We start from the raw sequence: 21,139 nt of genomic DNA, 5'->3' as shown, positions 1-21,139 counted from the left end.
GGTGACACTGCGGCGGCCCGGGCTTGCCTCTCCAAGGCTCAACCCGGACCTTGGAGTTGATGTCGGCCAGGTCGGTGAGGTCCAGGAAGCCTGGGTTGTCTCGTTCCGTCCCTGTGAGCTGCACGAAGAACAGGCTGCCTCCGCGTCCTCGACCTGTGGATATAAGTTTCGCATGAGAAACTTCGTAACCCTTTACGGCGCAAGCGTCTTTGACCTCTTGCACCGTAGTTGACGAGGGGAGGCCGCGAATAGCGGCCTTCATTGGGAGAGAGGTCTTGTCTGGGTGCTCGACAAACTCGAGCTTGTGCTTCTTGCGCTGCTCCTTTAGGTACTTGATGACCCTGGTGTATTCTACCCCGGACCTGGGGTAGAATCGGACGCCATTTGGGGCCGCGGCCTCGGTTGAGGCCGGGAACCCTAGGCGTTTGTTGATGGTGGCCAGGTGCTGGCGCCAGTCTGGGAAGTCCTCGACCAGGATCTGGGGCGGTTTGTAGTTGGCTGGCTGCTTCTTGGGACCTGCGGGCAGAGAGGCGGAGACTTTAGGCGGTGCTGCTTTTGTTGCGGCCGCGTACGTGTCGGTGCTTGCTACCTGTGTAGGTTGCAACACCTTACGTGGCGGGGCCTGGTGCGAGCCGCCGGCGGCGGGTGTGGATGGAGCGGCGGTGTCCATCGGCTGCTGCTGCTGCGAGTCCTGTGGGCAGACGACGGGTTGAGTAGGACCGCGCGACACAGGAGTGATGCGGTTACATTCCCGCTTCTCCTCCTGTGGCGGCGGGCTGTCCTCTTCCCGTCGTCTCTTCTGTTGGCGCGCCCCAGAGTGCGCCAACAGGGTTGAGAGGAGGGCCGCCTCGAGCGGACCGAGAGTACAGCTGTCTAGCGATCCCCGAGCTACTCTGTCGAGTTTCTCGAATATCGCCATCCAGGCGCCCCCGGTCATCTCGAGGCCGGCCTGTGGCCGGCACGGCGACTGGCGGCGGCGTTGCGGTGAGTGGGCCGGCGTGACAAGTCGAGACCTGTCAGCCGGTTGCGGCGTGACAGGTCGCGACTTGTCGGCCGGCTGCGGCGGCAGCGGGCTCTCGGCACGTGGTGAATGCCTAGCACGTGGTGATAAATCAAGCGGCGATAAATCGCCACGTGGTGAATCACCACGTGTTAGGTCCCCATTGTCGATTGACCGCTCTGGCTCCTCGGCCTCAGGCGACCCAGCGCTTCGCTGATCCTCAGCGTCTGGGCCCTCGCCGGAATCGTCATCGGAGTCACCGAAGTCGAGAAACTCTTGTGAGTCTCTACTCGACACCGTTGACCCCGTGTAACTACCGTACGCGGGCAGACGCTTTGGATCGTCGAAGTCTGGTATGACCGTGGGGCCGGTGAGCATGAACAGACCATCGGCTGGAGTTTCCACCACTTGCGCCAGAGCCGATGCTGCCGCTGTGTCCTCCTCCGGGGCGGCCTCCGTCGTCTTGGTGGGCGTCTTGTCGTTGCCCATGGTGAGGGCGCGTGTGTGCGGCGTCGGCGTAGGTTGACCTGGAAAACAACAGATGTGAGTACAGGGTGGTATATGGCTAGCGCCGGGTGTGTCCGGGCTCACGCCCCGCTTGTGGTTTGTGTTGTCACCGTAAGGTATCCACCAACAAACGGCCACTGCTAACGCTTGGGGCTTGGGTTGTCACCGTAAGGTATCCGCCAGCAAACGATCACTGCGAAAGTGGTCTTTTCGACACTGGGGCACACTAACAATGATACTTAGCCTGCACAAACACTGAAGTTAACACACGTCAACTAGTGAGTTGGTTAGGGTGCGTAGGTCTCGAGAGCTAGCTCAAGCGCGTGCGGTCCCGTCAACGTCACAGTTGCGACCAATATCAATATGATATTTTTTTTACGGTCGCCCGATCTTTGCTAGCGTAGCGAACGGGAAAAATCAATATCTATTTTAAAAACAAACAATCGCATTATCACCTGACACCTGTGAGGCTGTGACCTACTACTAGGTACTGATAACGACGACGACCAGGATGAACTGCCCAATTAGGTAAAGGATTCGCAAATAGTGCACAAAACAGACAGGGACACCCAACATCCCCTCACCCACTCACCTCAATTTTACCACATCAAAAATATTAATATAACTTATATAAAAATGGTTAACTACATATAGTAACTCAGAAGCCTAAGACTTCTCGTGTCCCTATGATGAATATAATTAAGTACATATATCAACCTAATATATCAACCTAAACAGATTCTTATGTCCAACGATAAACACACTAATTGCAATAATTTAATTTTAAGTATATCGTTTGTTTTAATATTAGGCGTAATATTCAGATAAATTTTTACTTTACTACTAAAACCAAAACTAAATAAAATACGACCTACCTACACGAGATTCTACCTACCTACCATGCCCGCACGTTCAGAGTGTGAGTTCGCGCTGCTGTATGATCCTCGTAGAAGAGAGTTTTTAAAAACCATCAGAATTATAATAATATTCATGAATATGGTGATATCGTAATGTATAATAGAACATAATTATATAAACGTAACATAAAATACATATCCCGTTTTACATCGGTACCAGCAGAGAGCAAACCGCTGAACGTAGGCAATCCAAGGCGCGGTACGGCTGTTTTACGACAGTGAAGACAACAAGTCAAAATAACATTATAACTATAATTTTCTACTTTTGTTATTGTGTCACATCTATCTATGGTATCTTCGCTTTTAACTGGAAGACACATAATATTGTTAAATGTAATTCTAATTAAGAAAAATCACTTTTTAAACAGACCCGAGGTGTCCGCAACCTATAATACCAAAAGTAAAGTTCCCTCATTCGTTTAACGGCGTTCCAAAACTTAAAACTTCTATTAAAATAGATATATCAATTCATAAAGAATATACATGTGCAATTTTATTATAATCATTATAATATAATTCACTATAAATTTAGTTTAATCATAAACGAGTAAGTGAAAAGTTGGAAGTGTTATTACGAGAAAACGTCCCGCGACATAAGGGTCTGCGTTACGGTTAAGCCGGAGTGGATATATAAAAAGTGGCGCCCCCATGCGACTCGTGTTTAGTACTCGCCAGCGCAGCGCTCCGCTTACACGCGTCCGCTGTTCTCTTTGCGCAGTTCGTGCGATTTACTAATTTGTTAAACTACATATATTACTTGGTTATTTAAATATGGCCGATACCGCAGTTGCTGCCGACGCTCCCGCCCCGGCGACGCCCGCGAAGAAGCCTAAGGCGTCCGCCTCCGCAGGCGCTAAGAAGCCTAAGGCGAAGCCCACCCACCCTAAGACGTCCGAGATGGTTAACAGCGCCATCAAGGAGCTGAAGGAGAGAAGCGGTTCGTCCCTGCAGGCTATCAAGAAATACATCGCCGCCCAGTACAAGGTCGACGCCGAGAAGCTGGCCCCTTTCATTAGAAAATATCTGAAGAGCGCAGTCGAATCCGGCGCACTCATACAGACCAAAGGCAAGGGCGCGTCCGGCTCGTTCAAACTGGAATCGAAGACTTCATCCGCCGGCAAGAAACCCGCCGCGGCCAAGAAATCTAGCGCTAAATCATCAGCCGCCGCTAAGAAGCCCGCCGCAGCTAAACCGGCTAAGGCGAAGAAGGCCGCCGCGTCCCCGGCCAAGCCTAAGGCCGCCACGAAGGACAAGAAGGCCGCCGCCGCCAAAAAGAAGCCCGCAGCGAAGAAACCTTCCACCCCCGCCAAGGGCAAGAGCGCCGCCGCGCCTAAGGCCAAGAAGACCGCGAAGCCGCCGACCAAGAAGCCTAAAGCTCCCAAGCCAAAGAAGGCTGCTGCCGCTCCCAAAGCGAAGCCCGCCGCTAAGAAGGCTGCCTCGAAGAAGTAAGAAGACTGCGCCATATTGTCGTCGTCGTCCTTACATCGGTCGCGGTAGTTGTCGTGATGGTAGAGGAGATGTCGATTGTCGTTGCTATAAATATTATACGACGACGTGTCTCGCCTCTTCTCGACTCACGTCATACGCCTGTGCGCGTTATACGCACATCAAAAAGCCCTTTTCAGGGCTAACAAATGTATTCAAAGGTTCATATCACCTCTGTTTCATTGCAATGAGCACATACACGAGTCGATCGATCGATTTATCAATGAGAGAATCGAAAGTGTTTTTATATATATAACATACCAAAAGGTGTTCGGATCGGAGTAAAAAGTCGAATATCAAGGCACAAAAGTCATCAATACGATGATGATGATTATCACACTGATAGAGATTATATTAGGTTTTCATTAATCATGAATTTACACCAACTTTTTATTGGAACGTAAATAAATAAATAAACATGATATGACGCAAGTCTTACATTTCAAACAATATTTAGTAAGTTATCTACATACTTAGTATACGTACGTATGGCCTATAGATATAGGCCAAATTATATAAATTAATGTGGAGTTATATGAACTTACTTATAGAATATTTTGTTATTAATTTATTTATTCATTCGCACTCTTGCATGCGGGGCGTCGATTGGTCGATCGGTCTCGTGTTATGTCGGCTCGTTATATCCCCACTATCAGCGCGCTCCGTGAGACTATATAGCTTAACGCGCGGCTTGCTAAAAAAGATATTTCGCTCCGCGCCGCCGTCGTGACCGCACGCATACTTCGTACTGCGAAGCCGTGTGTGTCACGAATAACATCTTGGCGGCCCCCAACACCTGAGCACCTGGGCCCCCCTACACCTGAGCACCATCGACGCAGCGGACTCACCTCCCAACCCGATGCCTGCCACCTTTACCGCGAGCACCATCGACGCAGCGGACTCACCTCCCAACCCGATGGCTCCTCCTTCAAACACAAGCACCATCGACGCAGCGGACTCACCTCCCGATCCCGATGGCGCCTACATCTACAGACACCACCGCCGTGGCGGGCCACCACACCCGCGCGGCCGTGAACTCTACTACTCTACAGCTTCAGACACCATCGCCGTTCGGACCAGATGCGCCGCTCGCCCTTGACCACACACCTCTAGCACCTCAGCCGGAGCGGGCCACACCACCCGCACGACTACAATTCCAGACACCATCGCCGTAGCGGACCTAACCGCCCGCACGACCTTGATCGACCACCACAGCTCCATCTCCTGCAGCACCAGCGCGTCTGCCAGCAACATGGACGCACAGAAACTCACCTCACAACAGAAGCACTGTCATCCATAAAATGATGACGTTTGACCTCCCCACGAGGTGGGGAGCGACCCGATACAGCCGTCACAGCCGGAAGGCGGATACGGCCACGCATACCTCCTGCGAGGTATCGCATGACATAATACTACTGCTAAAAAAATATTCTTGTCCGACACTCACGAGCAATACGTGCTCTCGTCCGTTGTGTGTAAACTGAAAACTTAAATCTCTCATCAAACATGTCTGGACGCGGTAAAGGTGGCAAGGTTAAGGGAAAGGCAAAGTCACGTTCTAACCGTGCCGGACTCCAGTTCCCCGTCGGCCGTATCCACAGGCTTTTACGCAAGGGCAACTACGCCGAGCGCGTCGGTGCCGGTGCCCCGGTGTACTTAGCCGCCGTCATGGAGTACCTGGCCGCTGAGGTTCTCGAGTTGGCAGGCAACGCCGCTCGCGACAACAAGAAGACCAGGATCATCCCTAGGCATCTCCAGCTGGCGATCCGCAACGACGAGGAGTTGAACAAGCTCCTCTCCGGTGTGACCATCGCCCAGGGTGGTGTGCTGCCTAACATTCAGGCCGTACTCCTGCCCAAGAAGACCGAGAAGAAGGCTTAAGTGTCCTCACTTCTCATCAGGCTACATCTCTAGCGGTAACACACGGCGACTGGTGAATGTGTGCATTTGTCTCGTGCGTACATTTATCGCACGCACGGGGCCTCTGTTACATTCCCGCCCGAGTGACCGTTACAAAAGGCCCTTTTCAGGGCCACAATATAATTCTGTGTAAAAGTTATAAGTTTCATGGCATAACGCATACGTATATGATGTCATTAGATCGATGAATAATAATAATAAAAAAAAAAAAAAAATAATTATGATACTACACATTTATGAATGAATTATAATTACGGTAAGAGTAGGTACTGAACTATAATGTGATTATCGTTCCTATAGTGAAAAACACATACATCACATAATTAAATATATTATAAATTAGACACTCGGATACACTCACTCACTTATTTGTTTATGGATGGCTCGGACGGATCAAAGACTTACTTACTTACTTACTTACTTAATTACTCAGCTACAACAGTGTGTCTCTGTAACAAAAGAATGATAAATAAATAAATAATTATAATATACCAAATTTTTGGCCGCCTACAGTTATAAAAATTGATGACAGATGGTTATGGTTCAAATATATTTTGGTTAACTCATTATTATTATTACATAGCATAGCACATCAGGCGGGTAATGTTTATTTATTATTGATAATATAATAATGAATATTTAAATACATAATATCAACACGCCCTCGCACTCCCCACCATGCCTACAGACGATGTTAATGATGCACGAACGCTATTGGTCGAGATACCGCGGGCTCGACGCTCGATCTTTAATCCCCTATTTCCCGTACGCTACGCTAGCAAAGATCGGGCGACCGTAAAAAAATATCATATTCCAACTACAAACCGCCCCAGATCCTGGTCGAGGACTTCCCAGACTGGCGCCAGCACCTGGCCACCATCAACAAACGCCTAGGGTTCCCGGCCTCAACCGAGGCCGCGGCCCCAAATGGCGTCCGATTCTACCCCAGGTCCGGGGTAGAATACACCAGGGTCATCAAGTACCTAAAGGAGCAGCGCAAGAAGCACAAGCTCGAGTTTGTCGAGCACCCAGACAAGACCTCTCTCCCAATGAAGGCCGCTATTCGCGGCCTCCCCTCGTCAACTACGGTGCAAGAGGTCAAAGACGCTTGCGCCGTAAAGGGTTACGAAGTTTCTCATGCGAAACTTATATCCACAGGTCGAGGACGCGGAGGCAGCCTGTTCTTCGTGCAGCTCACAGGGACGGAACGAGACAACCCAGGCTTCCTGGACCTCACCGACCTGGCCGACATCAACTCCAAGGTCCGGGTTGAGCCTTGGAGAGGCAAGCCCGGGCCGCCGCAGTGTCACCGGTGCCAGGGCTTCAGGCACTCCTCGCACGGGTGCCACCGGGCAGTCCGGTGCGTCAAGTGCGCACTGGACCACCACTCGAGCGAGTGCACGCGGCCCAGGGACCAGCCGGCCACCTGCTGCAACTGCTGGGGGGACCACCCAGCAAACCACAAGCAGTGCCCTGAGTACCTCAGGGAACTGAGGAACTGGCGCGCAGGAACGCGCTCCCACACACGCCGCCCGCCCACACGCCGCGGCCCTAACACTAGGGCCACGGACCGCCCCAATATGGTAGAGGAATCTTCCGCAGGTTCCCTAATGGCGCCAGCCAACCAGCCGAGGGCCAGAGGACAACAGCAGCGGAGGCAGCCACAACAAGCACCGCAGAGGAAGTCACAACCGCAGCCCGCAGCGCCCCCCGCGCTCGACACCGAAGCGTTGCACAAGGAAGTAGTCGCCGCGGTGCAATCCGCGGTAACTACGGCCTTGAAGCCCACGCTAGACGAGTTAGTACTAGCGGTAAAAGCTCTGTCTAAGTCTGGTTAAAAACCAGACTTAGCCCACTCCTCTCACCAGCTGCACACTCTTACGGCCTTTCAGAGAAAGAATTAAGAGTTGTATACTGGAATGCGCAGTCATTAAATGGTAAAACTAATGATCTCCGCACTTTTCTCCACAGCCAGGACATCGACATCATGCTGATCTGCGAGACGCTGCTGAGGCCGTCAACGAAACTCACAGCAAGCGGGTACATTGTGTACCGACTGGACCAATCCAACCCCGACACTGGAGTCATCTGGCGAGGCCTCGCCATCCTCATAAAGAGGACCATCATCCACCAATTGGTGGACATCGACCAACCCGCGACACTATCCGCGCTGGGGATAGATATCAAACTGCAAAGACATAATCTGCGCTTGTTTGCTATCTACAGGCCCTGCGGACACTGCCGGCCGGCAGGGATGCGCGACGATCTCAAGCGACTGCTGGTGGACTCCCCCGTGCCGACCATCCTGGCCGGGGACTTCAACGCCGAGCACCCCGCCTGGAACTCGTCCGCCCACTCCCCGCCGGGCAACACCATCTACCAGATCGTGGAGGACCTCGATCTGGTAGTGGGCGGGCCATACGAGCCCACTCACTACCACGGTGCCGATGTGTACAACAGAGGCACCACCATCGACTTTGCGATCTCTCGCGGAGTCAATGCCCTTATGCGGCACCAGGTATTCTACGATCTCACCTCCGACCACAGGCCGGTGCTCCTGACCATCGCAGACCAGCCGACGACGAGACTCAGCAAGGGACCCGGACGCCGCTACGACTGGAAGGCTTTTTCGGAAGCCATGGTAAATTCTCCCCGCACAGGTCCCATCTCAACCGCAGAAGAGGTCGACGCAGCAGCAACTACAATCACGGAGGACATCAAGGCGGCCCTCACCGAGGCCGGCCGCACGATCCCGCAAACGGACCGACGCGCACCGCTCCCGAGGCCGCTTCAAGCGCTTTTGGAGAAAAAGCGCTGGTACAGGAAACAGTGGCAAAGGACTAGGGCTCAGTCTGTCAAGACTGAGCTCAATCGTCTGGAGCGACTGTTGAGGGACAAACTCAGCGAACACAGAGCTGTAAGCTGGGAAGCCCACATAGACAGCATAACTGATAGTCTTCCCTCTATCCACAGGTTATGCAGACAACTCAGCACGACGCCCGAGCCGATCCAGCCCCTCGAGGACGACACGGACGGGGAACTGAAGTACGCGGCCAAGGACAGAGCGGAAATACTCGCTCGCAGCCTTGAGCGGCAATTCAGGCCCAACCCTGTCACCGACCCGCAACACACAGCGGACATCGTACAGCACGTCCGAGATTATCTCAGCGTGCCAGTCGAGCCACACGATGATCCACTCTACTTTTCTCCTTCACAGGTCCAGGCGTCCATCAGGCGCTACTGCAACCCGAGGAAGGCGCCGGGCCCCGACGAGATCCCGAACATGGCGCTCCGTCACCTGCCGCTAAACACCTTAGCGGCAGTGGCGCGCCTGTTCAACGGGATCCTACGGTCGGGCCACTTTCCCGCCATCTGGAAGACCGGGCGGGTCATAGTCCTTCCCAAGCCGGGAAAGGACAGAAGACAGCCGGTGAACTACCGGCCCATCACGTTGCTATGCAACTTATCAAAGGTGTTCGAGAGGTTACTGCTCCGGCACCTCTCGCCACACCTGTCACCCAGGCCGGAGCAATTTGGTTTCAGGTCTCAACACTCCACGACGCTGCAGCTCACCCGTGTACTACACCACATGGGCATGTCGCTCAACAAGAAGGAGTACACAGTCGCGGTCCTCCTAGACATGGAGAAAGCTTTTGATCGAGTTTGGCACGAAGGTCTAATATACAAACTTTCTCTGTCCACAGCCCCCCGCCGCATCGTGAGAGTCATCGCGTCATTCCTGGCAGACCGGCGCTTCCGCGTTCAAGTGGAAGGCGCACTGTCACAGGAACGCCCGATACAGGCAGGCGTCCCCCAGGGGAGCTGCCTGTCGCCCGCATGCTATGTGCGCTACACCGACGACATCCCAGTCGTCGGACAAGCGCAACTAGCTCTATTCGCAGATGACGCCGCTTACTTTGCTTCCTCGTTCCAGATGCCGCACGCAGTCGCCAAGATCCAGCCGACGCTTGACGCCCTCCCTGACTGGTTCTCCAAATGGAGACTATCAGTCAATGTGGGCAAGACGCAAGCGCTCATCACAGGGCAAGCCATCACCTTGCCCAATCCTCCTTCTCTTCTAGGTCAGCCGCTCACATGGTCACCCACAGTGAAATACCTGGGGGTGACCATAGACAGGAGACTCAACATGGATCGCCACACCAGAGACACAGTAAGACGAGCGAAAGTCGCTCGCATGTGTCTACGCCCAGTCTTTAGTAGTAAGCTTCCTGTACGGACCAAACTCGGTCTGTACAAAGCTTACGTACGCTCTAGACTAACATACGCTTCACCTGCCTGGCATTCTTTCTGTTCCAGGTCCAACAAGGCGAAGATGGGGCGTCAGGAGACCCTCACACTGCGGAGCATCGTCAAGTGTCCACGCTACGTCAGCAACGCAGCCCTCACCGAGACACTGAAGTGGCGCGGCCTGGAGGAGTTCATCGAGCGTCTCGCGCGGTCCATGTTCGACCGCGCGGACAACGGCGGGCACGAGCACCTCAAGAACATCGCGCCACACCACCCCACCAGACCACCGGAACGGTGGGCCCGGGACTTGCCCCGAGCTCTGCTACACCAGTAGCAGAGGCAAGCCAAGTCCCAATACTCAACACTCATCGGATGCACCACGCCACACACGCCAGCCTAAGCTGCCGGTCGCCTTCCCTGCGTCCCCGATGCCCGGCCCCGCTCAAACGGTATCACCGGGCTAGGGGTCGCAGGGTTGGATAAACGATCGGCAGGCGAGAAAGCTGGCCTACACCAGCAGCACTGACGTCCTCAAAATGACGTCGACTGACCTCCCCACGCGGTGGGGAGCGACCCGCCACAGCCGTCGCAGCCGAAAGGCGGGCACGGCCACGCATACCCCCCTTAAAAAGGGGTATCGCATGATATCCATCCAAATATCATATTTCCAGTTCGACTCTCGTACTGTAAGCATCTAACTATATCGCAATGCCACCCAAGACTAGCGGTAAGGCCGCCAAGAAATCCGGCAAGGCCCAGAAGAACATCTCCAAGTCGGACTCTAAGAAAAAGAAGAAGCATAAGCGCAAGGAAAGCTACGCCATCTACATCTACAAGGTGCTCAAGCAGGTCCACCCCGACACCGGTATCTCCAGCAAGGCCATGTCGATCATGAACTCGTTCGTGAACGACATCTTCGAGCGCATCGCCGCCGAGGCCTCCCGCCTCGCTCACTACAACAAGAGGTCCACTATCACCAGCAGGGAGGTGCAGACCTCCGTGAGGCTCTTGCTGCCCGGTGAGCTCGCCAAGCACGCCGTCAGTGAAGGCACCAAGGCCGTCACCAAGTACACCAGCTCCAAGTAAGCGTACGTCGTTCCTCGTATGCGGTCTGTCTTCTCAATACACTTTTAGTGTAATGGGTTTAGGTAGTTCGTATTGCGACGACACGACACGCTTCGAGAGTGTGGTTTGTGCAACAACCAAAAAGGCCCTTTTCAGGGCCACAAATACGTTCTGAATATGATATAAGAAGTTTCTAACCGCGCATACTGTGTCAATCTGTCGATAAATATCAATAAAAAATATTATTTATTTACACATTACCAACACTTAATAATATAGGTTAAATAGGGTTAGGGACGTGTACATATGGCCCTTTATAAACTTTTGACATAGCACGAAATGTGCTATTTTACGCACTAGTGCCGGAAAATAGGACCATATGTACTGTAAAATAAGTAAGTTAGGTTCGCTAGAGTTAGGTTTCTCTAGGAGTTAGGTCAGGTTATGTTAGGTTCGCTAGAGTTAGGTTAGGTTAAGTTAGGTTCGCTAGAGTTAGGTTTCTTTAGGAGTTAGGTCAGGTTAAGTTAGGTTAGGTTACCAGATGCCAGGAATTTCCAAAACAAATCAAACTTGAACAATATATCGAGTATACTTACATAAATATCGCCTAACTTAACCTAACCTCGTAAGTTAGGTTTGCTGACCTGACTCGGTCAAATATTGTTATTTACAATCCTAACCTAACCTAGCTCCGCGGAACCTAACTAACTGTCCTAACTCATACATAATACCTAAAAAAAAAAAAAAAAAAAAGCAAATTTATTAATAATATTTCAATAATATTAATGTTATTGTAATTAGAAATCGTACCATTGGTGAGAAAGGAAAAGAGGGGCGAGGGGGACCGTGTATGTGAATTTTATAACCCTCTCGCTCACACGGACACTAACTCCGTCCCTTTCCGACGAGCACATAAAAAGCGCCTCTCGGCGTTGCGAAGTTTATTACCTCTCGTGACTCGTTGACGTAACGTAGTACCGTGTGTCGTAGTAATTTTTATTTTTCGCAATGGCCCGTACCAAGCAGACCGCTCGTAAATCCACCGGTGGTAAAGCGCCCCGTAAACAGCTCGCCACCAAGGCGGCCCGCAAGAGCGCGCCGGCCACCGGGGGCGTCAAGAAGCCCCATCGTTACAGGCCCGGCACCGTCGCCCTCCGTGAGATCCGTCGCTACCAGAAGAGCACTGAGCTTCTGATCCGCAAGCTGCCCTTCCAGCGTCTGGTGCGTGAGATCGCTCAGGATTTCAAGACCGACCTGCGCTTCCAGAGCTCTGCCGTTATGGCTCTCCAGGAGGCCAGCGAGGCTTACCTCGTCGGTCTCTTTGAGGACACCAACCTGTGCGCCATCCACGCCAAGCGTGTGACCATCATGCCCAAGGACATCCAGCTGGCTCGCAGGATCCGCGGTGAACGTGCTTAAAACCACCCGCCACGCTAAAATCGGCACGGAGCTAAATCACCGAACGCAGTCTGCGCCAACGCATTCGGTTACATTATATCTATTATTTTGTACCACGCGTTTTGCGTCTGGACATGCGAACGTGAAGCTTCTGTCATATATCAAAAGGCCCTTTTCAGGGCCACACATGATTCGAAAATTATATAATATGTTTCTTTGAACAAACACTTGCGTAGATAAATCGATCGATCAATATTATTAGTCATTAGTAAATATATACATCAATTCATACATAAGATGTACGGTAATATAGTAAGTAGTATATGAAATTTAACCGCGATATACTCTATTATGTAGTATAATGGAAAGAAGGAAAGTGAATTAAACTCGTGATATTACGCGCCAACTAAAAGTTAAGTTAAGACAAAATAATATAGATTTCTCGAAATTTTATCGACATAATTATTACCACTGACTGAATGCTAGAGGATAATATTAGAGATTAGAGGGGAATGAAATAGAAATAGAGAGTGCTACATATATGTAGTTAGTTATACATACGGCCTCTCTTCCATGAGCCGGTCGCCGTTATTATAGTTAGTAATTATATGTGAGTAACTACATATTTATATCCCCAAAATGAATTTAAATAACCATATCATATGAAATTATTTATCAATATTATATTATATTTCATGAATGAAAAATAAATCAAATATTAATGCTCCGATATCTCTAACCCCGTCCCCCGTCTCCCCGCAATAGGGTAAAGCGTATAAATATCGCACAGACGTCGATAGCCAGTTATTCCACTCGTGTCGACGCGCGCCGCAAGTCGTGTGTCGTTGTCCGTGTATTCCGTTCGAGAAGTCTCATATCTACTACAGGTCGCAATGACCGGTCGCGGTAAGGGAGGTAAAGGTCTGGGGAAAGGAGGAGCCAAGCGCCACAGGAAGGTGCTCCGTGATAACATCCAGGGTATCACCAAGCCCGCCATCCGTCGTCTCGCCCGCAGAGGTGGCGTCAAGCGTATCTCCGGTCTGATCTACGAGGAGACCCGCGGTGTTCTGAAGGTGTTCCTCGAGAACGTGATCCGTGACGCGGTCACCTACACCGAGCACGCCAAGAGGAAGACCGTCACCGCCATGGACGTCGTCTACGCTCTGAAGCGTCAGGGCCGCACCCTCTACGGTTTCGGTGGTTAAGCGCTCCGCTTGCACTTGGTCCGCCGCGCGCGACATCGTGTAATATGTACTGACGCATGTATTACCGTATCGCGCGCGCGCGCGCGCCCCGGCGCCCGCGTCCTCAGACGCAAATACAAAAAGGCCCTTTTCAGGGCCGCAAATAATTCTAACTATATGCACCGCAAATACAAAGTTTCAGCAACGACACATACGGACAAACAATCGATCGATCGATCTATCTATCTAATAATATGTATAATAACTTACTTACCCCGCACCGCAAGTCCAATTTTCTAACTTGTAACAGCAGCCAGCCACCTCGTTCGCCGCCTGCTTTGACGGTGGTTTGACGCCAGCCAGCCCAGCTCTCTAAAACAAACAAAACAACAATTATATGTAGTTACTTAATTTAAAAATATGTATAGTTATTTTTACAAGCAAAGGGCAAAGTTATTGTTTAACCTCATGTGTGTGTGCGCTAATAATATTGATACTAGAGCAAGCTAATAAATATATTTTTAAATCTTTAGATTCCGATCTAGTACTTACGTCACAATTATTAATGTGCACCAAGCATATTTTAATTATTATTAGTAAGTAGACCTTGCCTGCCCACTATACCTATGTATGTAATGTACTCGTATATAAAATAGGCATAACTAAGTATATAGAGATTCGATTGAACGTCTCCAGCTAGAGCTTTACACGCGTGTCTATTTACCACCCACCTCCCAGTAGGTACAGCATGCATAAATTCAGATATTTCTCCCTCTCTTCAAGAATCATCCATCCAACCATCATCATCATCATCTTCTTCTTCTTCCTTTTATTTTTCCCGACTTCCCGACTAGCATCGCCCTAACCCAAATCTAAATAATTAATTAAGTAATAAAGTATTCACCTATTACTCGCGTTTTCCAAATCCAAACATGTATTTCTCACACACGCACACTCGCTAACTTTTTAGTTAGTTTTACTAATAACACCATATATATATTTTAAAAACAAACAATCGCATTATCACCTGACACCTGTGAGGCTGTGACCTACTACTAGGTACTGATAACGACGACGACCAGGATGAACTGCCCAATTAGGTAAAGGATTCGCAAATAGTGCACAAAACAGACAGGGACACCCAACATCCCCTCACCCACTCACCTCAATTTTACCACATCAAAAATATTAATATAACTTATATAAAAATGGTTAACTACATATAGTAACTCAGAAGCCTAAGACTTCTCGTGTCCCTATGATGAATATAATTAAGTACATATATCAACCTAATATATCAACCTAAACAGATTCTTATGTCCAACGATAAACACACTAATTGCAATAATTTAATTTTAAGTATATCGTTTGTTTTAATATTAGGCGTAATATTCAGATAAATTTTTACTTTACTACTAAAACCAAAACTAAATAAAATACGACCTACCTACACGAGATTCTACCTACCTACCATGCCCGCACGTTCAGAGTGTGAGTTCGCGCTGCTGTATGATCCTCGTAGAAGAGAGTTTTTAAAAACCATCAGAATTATAATAATATTCATGAATATGGTGATATCGTAATGTATAATAGAACATAATTATATAAACGTAACATAAAATACATATCCCGTTTTACATCGGTACCAGCAGAGAGCAAACCGCTGAACGTAGGCAATCCAAGGCGCGGTACGGCTGTTTTACGACAGTGAAGACAACAAGTCAAAATAACATTATAACTATAATTTTCTACTTTTGTTATTGTGTCACATCTATCTATGGTATCTTCGCTTTTAACTGGAAGACACATAATATTGTTAAATGTAATTCTAATTAAGAAAAATCACTTTTTAAACAGACCCGAGGTGTCCGCAACCTATAATACCAAAAGTAAAGTTCCCTCATTCGTTTAACGGCGTTCCAAAACTTAAAACTTCTATTAAAATAGATATATCAATTCATAAAGAATATACATGTGCAATTTTATTATAATCATTATAATATAATTCACTATAAATTTAGTTTAATCATAAACGAGTAAGTGAAAAGTTGGAAGTGTTATTACGAGAAAACGTCCCGCGACATAAGGGTCTGCGTTACGGTTAAGCCGGAGTGGATATATAAAAAGTGGCGCCCCCATGCGACTCGTGTTTAGTACTCGCCAGCGCAGCGCTCCGCTTACACGCGTCCGCTGTTCTCTTTGCGCAGTTCGTGCGATTTACTAATTTGTTAAACTACATATATTACTTGGTTATTTAAATATGGCCGATACCGCAGTTGCTGCCGACGCTCCCGCCCCGGCGACGCCCGCGAAGAAGCCTAAGGCGTCCGCCTCCGCAGGCGCTAAGAAGCCTAAGGCGAAGCCCACCCACCCTAAGACGTCCGAGATGGTTAACAGCGCCATCAAGGAGCTGAAGGAGAGAAGCGGTTCGTCCCTGCAGGCTATCAAGAAATACATCGCCGCCCAGTACAAGGTCGACGCCGAGAAGCTGGCCCCTTTCATTAGAAAATATCTGAAGAGCGCAGTCGAATCCGGCGCACTCATACAGACCAAAGGCAAGGGCGCGTCCGGCTCGTTCAAACTGGAATCGAAGACTTCATCCGCCGGCAAGAAACCCGCCGCGGCCAAGAAATCTAGCGCTAAATCATCAGCCGCCGCTAAGAAGCCCGCCGCAGCTAAACCGGCTAAGGCGAAGAAGGCCGCCGCGTCCCCGGCCAAGCCTAAGGCCGCCACGAAGGACAAGAAGGCCGCCGCCGCCAAAAAGAAGCCCGCAGCGAAGAAACCTTCCACCCCCGCCAAGGGCAAGAGCGCCGCCGCGCCTAAGGCCAAGAAGACCGCGAAGCCGCCGACCAAGAAGCCTAAAGCTCCCAAGCCAAAGAAGGCTGCTGCCGCTCCCAAAGCGAAGCCCGCCGCTAAGAAGGCTGCCTCGAAGAAGTAAGAAGACTGCGCCATATTGTCGTCGTCGTCCTTACATCGGTCGCGGTAGTTGTCGTGATGGTAGAGGAGATGTCGATTGTCGTTGCTATAAATATTATACGACGACGTGTCTCGCCTCTTCTCGACTCACGTCATACGCCTGTGCGCGTTATACGCACATCAAAAAGCCCTTTTCAGGGCTAACAAATGTATTCAAAGGTTCATATCACCTCTGTTTCATTGCAATGAGCACATACACGAGTCGATCGATCGATTTATCAATGAGAGAATCGAAAGTGTTTTTATATATATAACATACCAAAAGGTGTTCGGATCGGAGTAAAAAGTCGAATATCAAGGCACAAAAGTCATCAATACGATGATGATGATTATCACACTGATAGAGATTATATTAGGTTTTCATTAATCATGAATTTACACCAACTTTTTATTGGAACGTAAATAAATAAATAAACATGATATGACGCAAGTCTTACATTTCAAACAATATTTAGTAAGTTATCTACATACTTAGTATACGTACGTATGGCCTATAGATATAGGCCAAATTATATAAATTAATGTGGAGTTATATGAACTTACTTATAGAATATTTTGTTATTAATTTATTTATTCATTCGCACTCTTGCATGCGGGGCGTCGATTGGTCGATCGGTCTCGTGTTATGTCGGCTCGTTATATCCCCACTATCAGCGCGCTCCGTGAGACTATATAGCTTAACGCGCGGCTTGCTAAAAAAATATTCTTGTCCGACACTCACGAGCAATACGTGCTCTCGTCCGTTGTGTGTAAACTGAAAACTTAAATCTCTCATCAAACATGTCTGGACGCGGTAAAGGTGGCAAGGTTAAGGGAAAGGCAAAGTCACGTTCTAACCGTGCCGGACTCCAGTTCCCCGTCGGCCGTATCCACAGGCTTTTACGCAAGGGCAACTACGCCGAGCGCGTCGGTGCCGGTGCCCCGGTGTACTTAGCCGCCGTCATGGAGTACCTGGCCGCTGAGGTTCTCGAGTTGGCAGGCAACGCCGCTCGCGACAACAAGAAGACCAGGATCATCCCTAGGCATCTCCAGCTGGCGATCCGCAACGACGAGGAGTTGAACAAGCTCCTCTCCGGTGTGACCATCGCCCAGGGTGGTGTGCTGCCTAACATTCAGGCCGTACTCCTGCCCAAGAAGACCGAGAAGAAGGCTTAAGTGTCCTCACTTCTCATCAGGCTACATCTCTAGCGGTAACACACGGCGACTGGTGAATGTGTGCATTTGTCTCGTGCGTACATTTATCGCACGCACGGGGCCTCTGTTACATTCCCGCCCGAGTGACCGTTACAAAAGGCCCTTTTCAGGGCCACAATATAATTCTGTGTAAAAGTTATAAGTTTCATGGCATAACGCATACGTATATGATGTCATTAGATCGATGAATAATAATAATAAAAAAAAAAAAAAAATAATTATGATACTACACATTTATGAATGAATTATAATTACGGTAAGAGTAGGTACTGAACTATAATGTGATTATCGTTCCTATAGTGAAAAACACATACATCACATAATTAAATATATTATAAATTAGACACTCGGATACACTCACTCACTTATTTGTTTATGGATGGCTCGGACGGATCAAAGACTTACTTACTTACTTACTTACTTACTTACTTAATTACTCAGCTACAACAGTGTGTCTCTGTAACAAAAGAATGATAAATAAATAAATAATTATAATATACCAAATTTTTGGCCGCCTACAGTTATAAAAATTGATGACAGATGGTTATGGTTCAAATATATTTTGGTTAACTCATTATTATTATTACATAGCATAGCACATCAGGCGGGTAATGTTTATTTATTATTGATAATATAATAATGAATATTTAAATACATAATATCAACACGCCCTCGCACTCCCCACCATGCCTACAGACGATGTTAATGATGCACGAACGCTATTGGTCGAGATACCGCGGGCTCGACGCTCGATCTTTAATCCCCTATTTCCCGTACGCTACGCTAGCAAAGATCGGGCGACCGTAAAAAAATATCATATTTTTTTTTTTTTTTTTTTTTTTTTTTTTTTTTTTTTTTTTTTTTTTTTTTTTTTTTTTTTTTCCCTAATGGCGCCAGCCAACCAGCCGAGGGCCAGAGGACAACAGCAGCGGAGGCAGCCACAACAAGCACCGCAGAGGAAGTCACAACCGCAGCCCGCAGCGCCCCCCGCGCTCGACACCGAAGCGTTGCACAAGGACGTAGTCGCCGCGGTGCAATCCGCGGTAACTACGGCCTTGAAGCCCACGCTAGACGAGTTAGTACTAGCGGTAAAAGCTCTGTCTAAGTCTGGTTAAAAACCAGACTTAGCCCACCCCTCTCACCAGCTGCACACTCTTACGGCCTTTCAGAGAAAGAATTAAGAGTTGTATACTGGAATGCGCAGTCATTAAATGGTAAAACTAATGATCTCCGCACTTTTCTCCACAGCCAGGACATCGACATCATGCTGATCTGCGAGACGCTGCTGAGGCCGTCAACGAAACTCACAGCAAGCGGGTACATTGTGTACCGACTGGACCAATCCAACCCCGACACTGGAGTCATCTGGCGAGGCCTCGCCATCCTCATAAAGAGGACCATCATCCACCAATTGGTGGACATCGACCAACCCGCGACACTATCCGCGCTGGGGATAGATATCAAACTGCAAAGACATAATCTGCGCTTGTTTGCTATCTACAGGCCCTGCGGACACTGCCGGCCGGCAGGGATGCGCGACGACCTCAAGCGACTGCTGGTGGACTCCCCCGTGCCGACCATCCTGGCCGGGGACTTCAACGCCGAGCACCCCGCCTGGAACTCGTCCGCCCACTCCCCGCCGGGCAACACCATCTACCAGATCGTGGAGGACCTCGATCTGGTAGTGGGCGGGCCATACGAGCCCACTCACTACCACGGTGCCGATGTGTACAACAGAGGCACCACCATCGACTTTGCGATCTCTCGCGGAGTCAATGCCCTTATGCGGCACCAGGTATTCTACGATCTCACCTCCGACCACAGGCCGGTGCTCCTGACCATCGCAGACCAGCCGACGACGAGACTCAGCAAGGGACCCGGACGCCGCTACGACTGGAAGGCTTTTTCGGAAGCCATGGTAAATTCTCCCCGCACAGGTCCCATCTCAACCGCAGAAGAGGTCGACGCAGCAGCAACTACAATCACGGAGGACATCAAGGCGGCCCTCACCGAGGCCGGCCGCACGATCCCGCAAACGGACCGACGCGCACCGCTCCCGAGGCCGCTTCAAGCGCTTTTGGAGAAAAAGCGCTGGTACAGGAAACAGTGGCAAAGGACTAGGGCTCAGTCTGTCAAGACTGAGCTCAATCGTCTGGAGCGACTGTTGAGGGACAAACTCAGCGAACACAGAGCTGTAAGCTGGGAAGCCCACATAGACAGCATAACTGATAGTCTTCCCTCTATCCACAGGTTATGCAGACAACTCAGCACGACGCCCGAGCCGATCCAGCCCCTCGAGGACGACACGGACGGGGAACTGAAGTACGCGGCCAAGGACAGAGCGGAAATACTCGCTCGCAGCCTTGAGCGGCAATTCAGGCCCAACCCTGTCACCGACCCGCAACACACAGCGGACATCGTACAGCACGTCCGAGATTATCTCAGCGTGCCAGTCGAGCCACACGATGATCCACTCTATTTTTCTCCTTCACAGGTCCAGGCGTCCATCAGGCGCTACTGCAACCCGAGGAAGGCGCCGGGCCCCGACGAGATCCCGAACATGGCGCTCCGTCACCTGCCGCTAAACACCTTAGCGGCAGTGGCGCGCCTGTTCAACGGGATCCTACGGTCGGGCCACTTTCCCGCCATCTGGAAGACCGGGCGGGTCATAGTCCTTCCCAAGCCGGGAAAGGACAGAAGACAGCCGGCGAACTACCGGCCCATCACGTTGCTATGCAACTTGTCAAAGGTGTTCGAGAGGTTACTGCTCCGGCACCTCTCGCCACACCTGTCACCCAGGCCGGAGCAATTTGGTTTCAGGTCCCAACACTCCACGACGCTGCAGCTCACCCGTGTACTACACCACATGGGCATGTCGCTCAACAAGAAGGAGTACACAGTCGCGGTCCTCCTAGACATGGAGAAAGCTTTTGATCGAGTTTGGCACGAAGGTCTAATATACAAACTTTCTCTGTCCACAGCCCCCCGCCGCATCGTGAGAGTCATCGCATCATTCCTGGCAGACCGGCGCTTCCGCGTTCAAGTGGAAGGCGCACTGTCACAGGAACGCCCGATACAGGCAGGCGTCCCCCAGGGGAGCTGCCTGTCGCCCGCATGCTATGTGCGCTACACCGACGACATCCCAGTCGTCGGACAAGCGCAACTAGCTCTATTCGCAGATGACGCCGCTTACTTTGCTTCCTCGTTCCAGATGCCGCACGCAGTCGCCAAGATCCAGCCGACGC

The 21,139-nt window shown here is 50.0% G+C and overlaps 7 protein-coding genes across 7 annotated transcripts; all 7 read left to right on the top strand.

Moving 5' to 3' along the window:
- Nucleotides 1-3,195: 3,195 nt before the first annotated feature.
- On the top strand, nt 3,196-3,873 carry LOC134676653 (histone H1C-like). The gene has a single exon (XM_063535051.1). The coding sequence runs from the start codon at nt 3,196-3,198 to the stop codon at nt 3,871-3,873; it is 678 nt and encodes a 225-aa protein (XP_063391121.1).
- A 1,533-nt stretch (nt 3,874-5,406) lies between these two features.
- On the top strand, nt 5,407-5,790 carry LOC134676478 (histone H2A-like; the record flags this gene model as incomplete). Its single annotated transcript, XM_063534864.1, has 1 exon — nt 5,407-5,790. A coding segment is annotated over one exon (384 nt), but the record flags the coding sequence as incomplete, so codon positions are not given.
- Nucleotides 5,791-10,785: 4,995 nt separating this feature from the next.
- Nucleotides 10,786-11,163, top strand: LOC134676652 (histone H2B). Its single transcript, XM_063535050.1, has one exon. The coding sequence runs from the start codon at nt 10,786-10,788 to the stop codon at nt 11,161-11,163; it is 378 nt and encodes a 125-aa protein (XP_063391120.1).
- A 981-nt stretch (nt 11,164-12,144) lies between these two features.
- Nucleotides 12,145-12,561, top strand: LOC134676587 (histone H3). The gene has a single exon (XM_063534979.1). The coding sequence runs from the start codon at nt 12,151-12,153 to the stop codon at nt 12,559-12,561; it is 411 nt and encodes a 136-aa protein (XP_063391049.1). The 5' UTR covers nt 12,145-12,150.
- Nucleotides 12,562-13,427: 866 nt separating this feature from the next.
- LOC134676588 (histone H4) lies at nt 13,428-13,745 on the top strand. The gene has a single exon (XM_063534981.1). It carries the CDS (start codon nt 13,434-13,436, stop codon nt 13,743-13,745), a length of 312 nt encoding a protein of 103 aa, XP_063391051.1. The 5' UTR covers nt 13,428-13,433.
- A 2,239-nt stretch (nt 13,746-15,984) lies between these two features.
- On the top strand, nt 15,985-16,662 carry LOC134676651 (histone H1C-like). Its single transcript, XM_063535048.1, has one exon. It carries the CDS (start codon nt 15,985-15,987, stop codon nt 16,660-16,662), a length of 678 nt encoding a protein of 225 aa, XP_063391118.1.
- An 812-nt stretch (nt 16,663-17,474) lies between these two features.
- Nucleotides 17,475-17,855, top strand: LOC134676650 (histone H2A-like; the record flags this gene model as incomplete). The annotated part of the gene is made up of 1 exon (XM_063535047.1): nt 17,475-17,855. A coding segment is annotated over one exon (381 nt), but the record flags the coding sequence as incomplete, so codon positions are not given.
- Between the last annotated feature and the right edge of the window lie 3,284 nt (nt 17,856-21,139).

The sequence above is a fragment of the Cydia fagiglandana genome, chromosome 24 (assembly GCF_963556715.1).
Source record: "Cydia fagiglandana chromosome 24, ilCydFagi1.1, whole genome shotgun sequence".
In the NCBI taxonomy this organism is placed as follows: domain Eukaryota; kingdom Metazoa; phylum Arthropoda; class Insecta; order Lepidoptera; family Tortricidae; genus Cydia; species Cydia fagiglandana.
The sequence above is the reverse complement of the archived record's forward strand: the minus strand, read 5'-3'. Positions and strand labels throughout refer to the sequence as shown.

Coding starts and splice junctions, on each gene's coding strand:
- LOC134676653 (XM_063535051.1), top strand. CDS start 3,196: ATGGCCGATACCGCAGTTGCTGCCGACGCTCCCGCCCCGGCGACGCCC.
- LOC134676652 (XM_063535050.1), top strand. CDS start 10,786: ATGCCACCCAAGACTAGCGGTAAGGCCGCCAAGAAATCCGGCAAGGCC.
- LOC134676587 (XM_063534979.1), top strand. CDS start 12,151: ATGGCCCGTACCAAGCAGACCGCTCGTAAATCCACCGGTGGTAAAGCG.
- LOC134676588 (XM_063534981.1), top strand. CDS start 13,434: ATGACCGGTCGCGGTAAGGGAGGTAAAGGTCTGGGGAAAGGAGGAGCC.
- LOC134676651 (XM_063535048.1), top strand. CDS start 15,985: ATGGCCGATACCGCAGTTGCTGCCGACGCTCCCGCCCCGGCGACGCCC.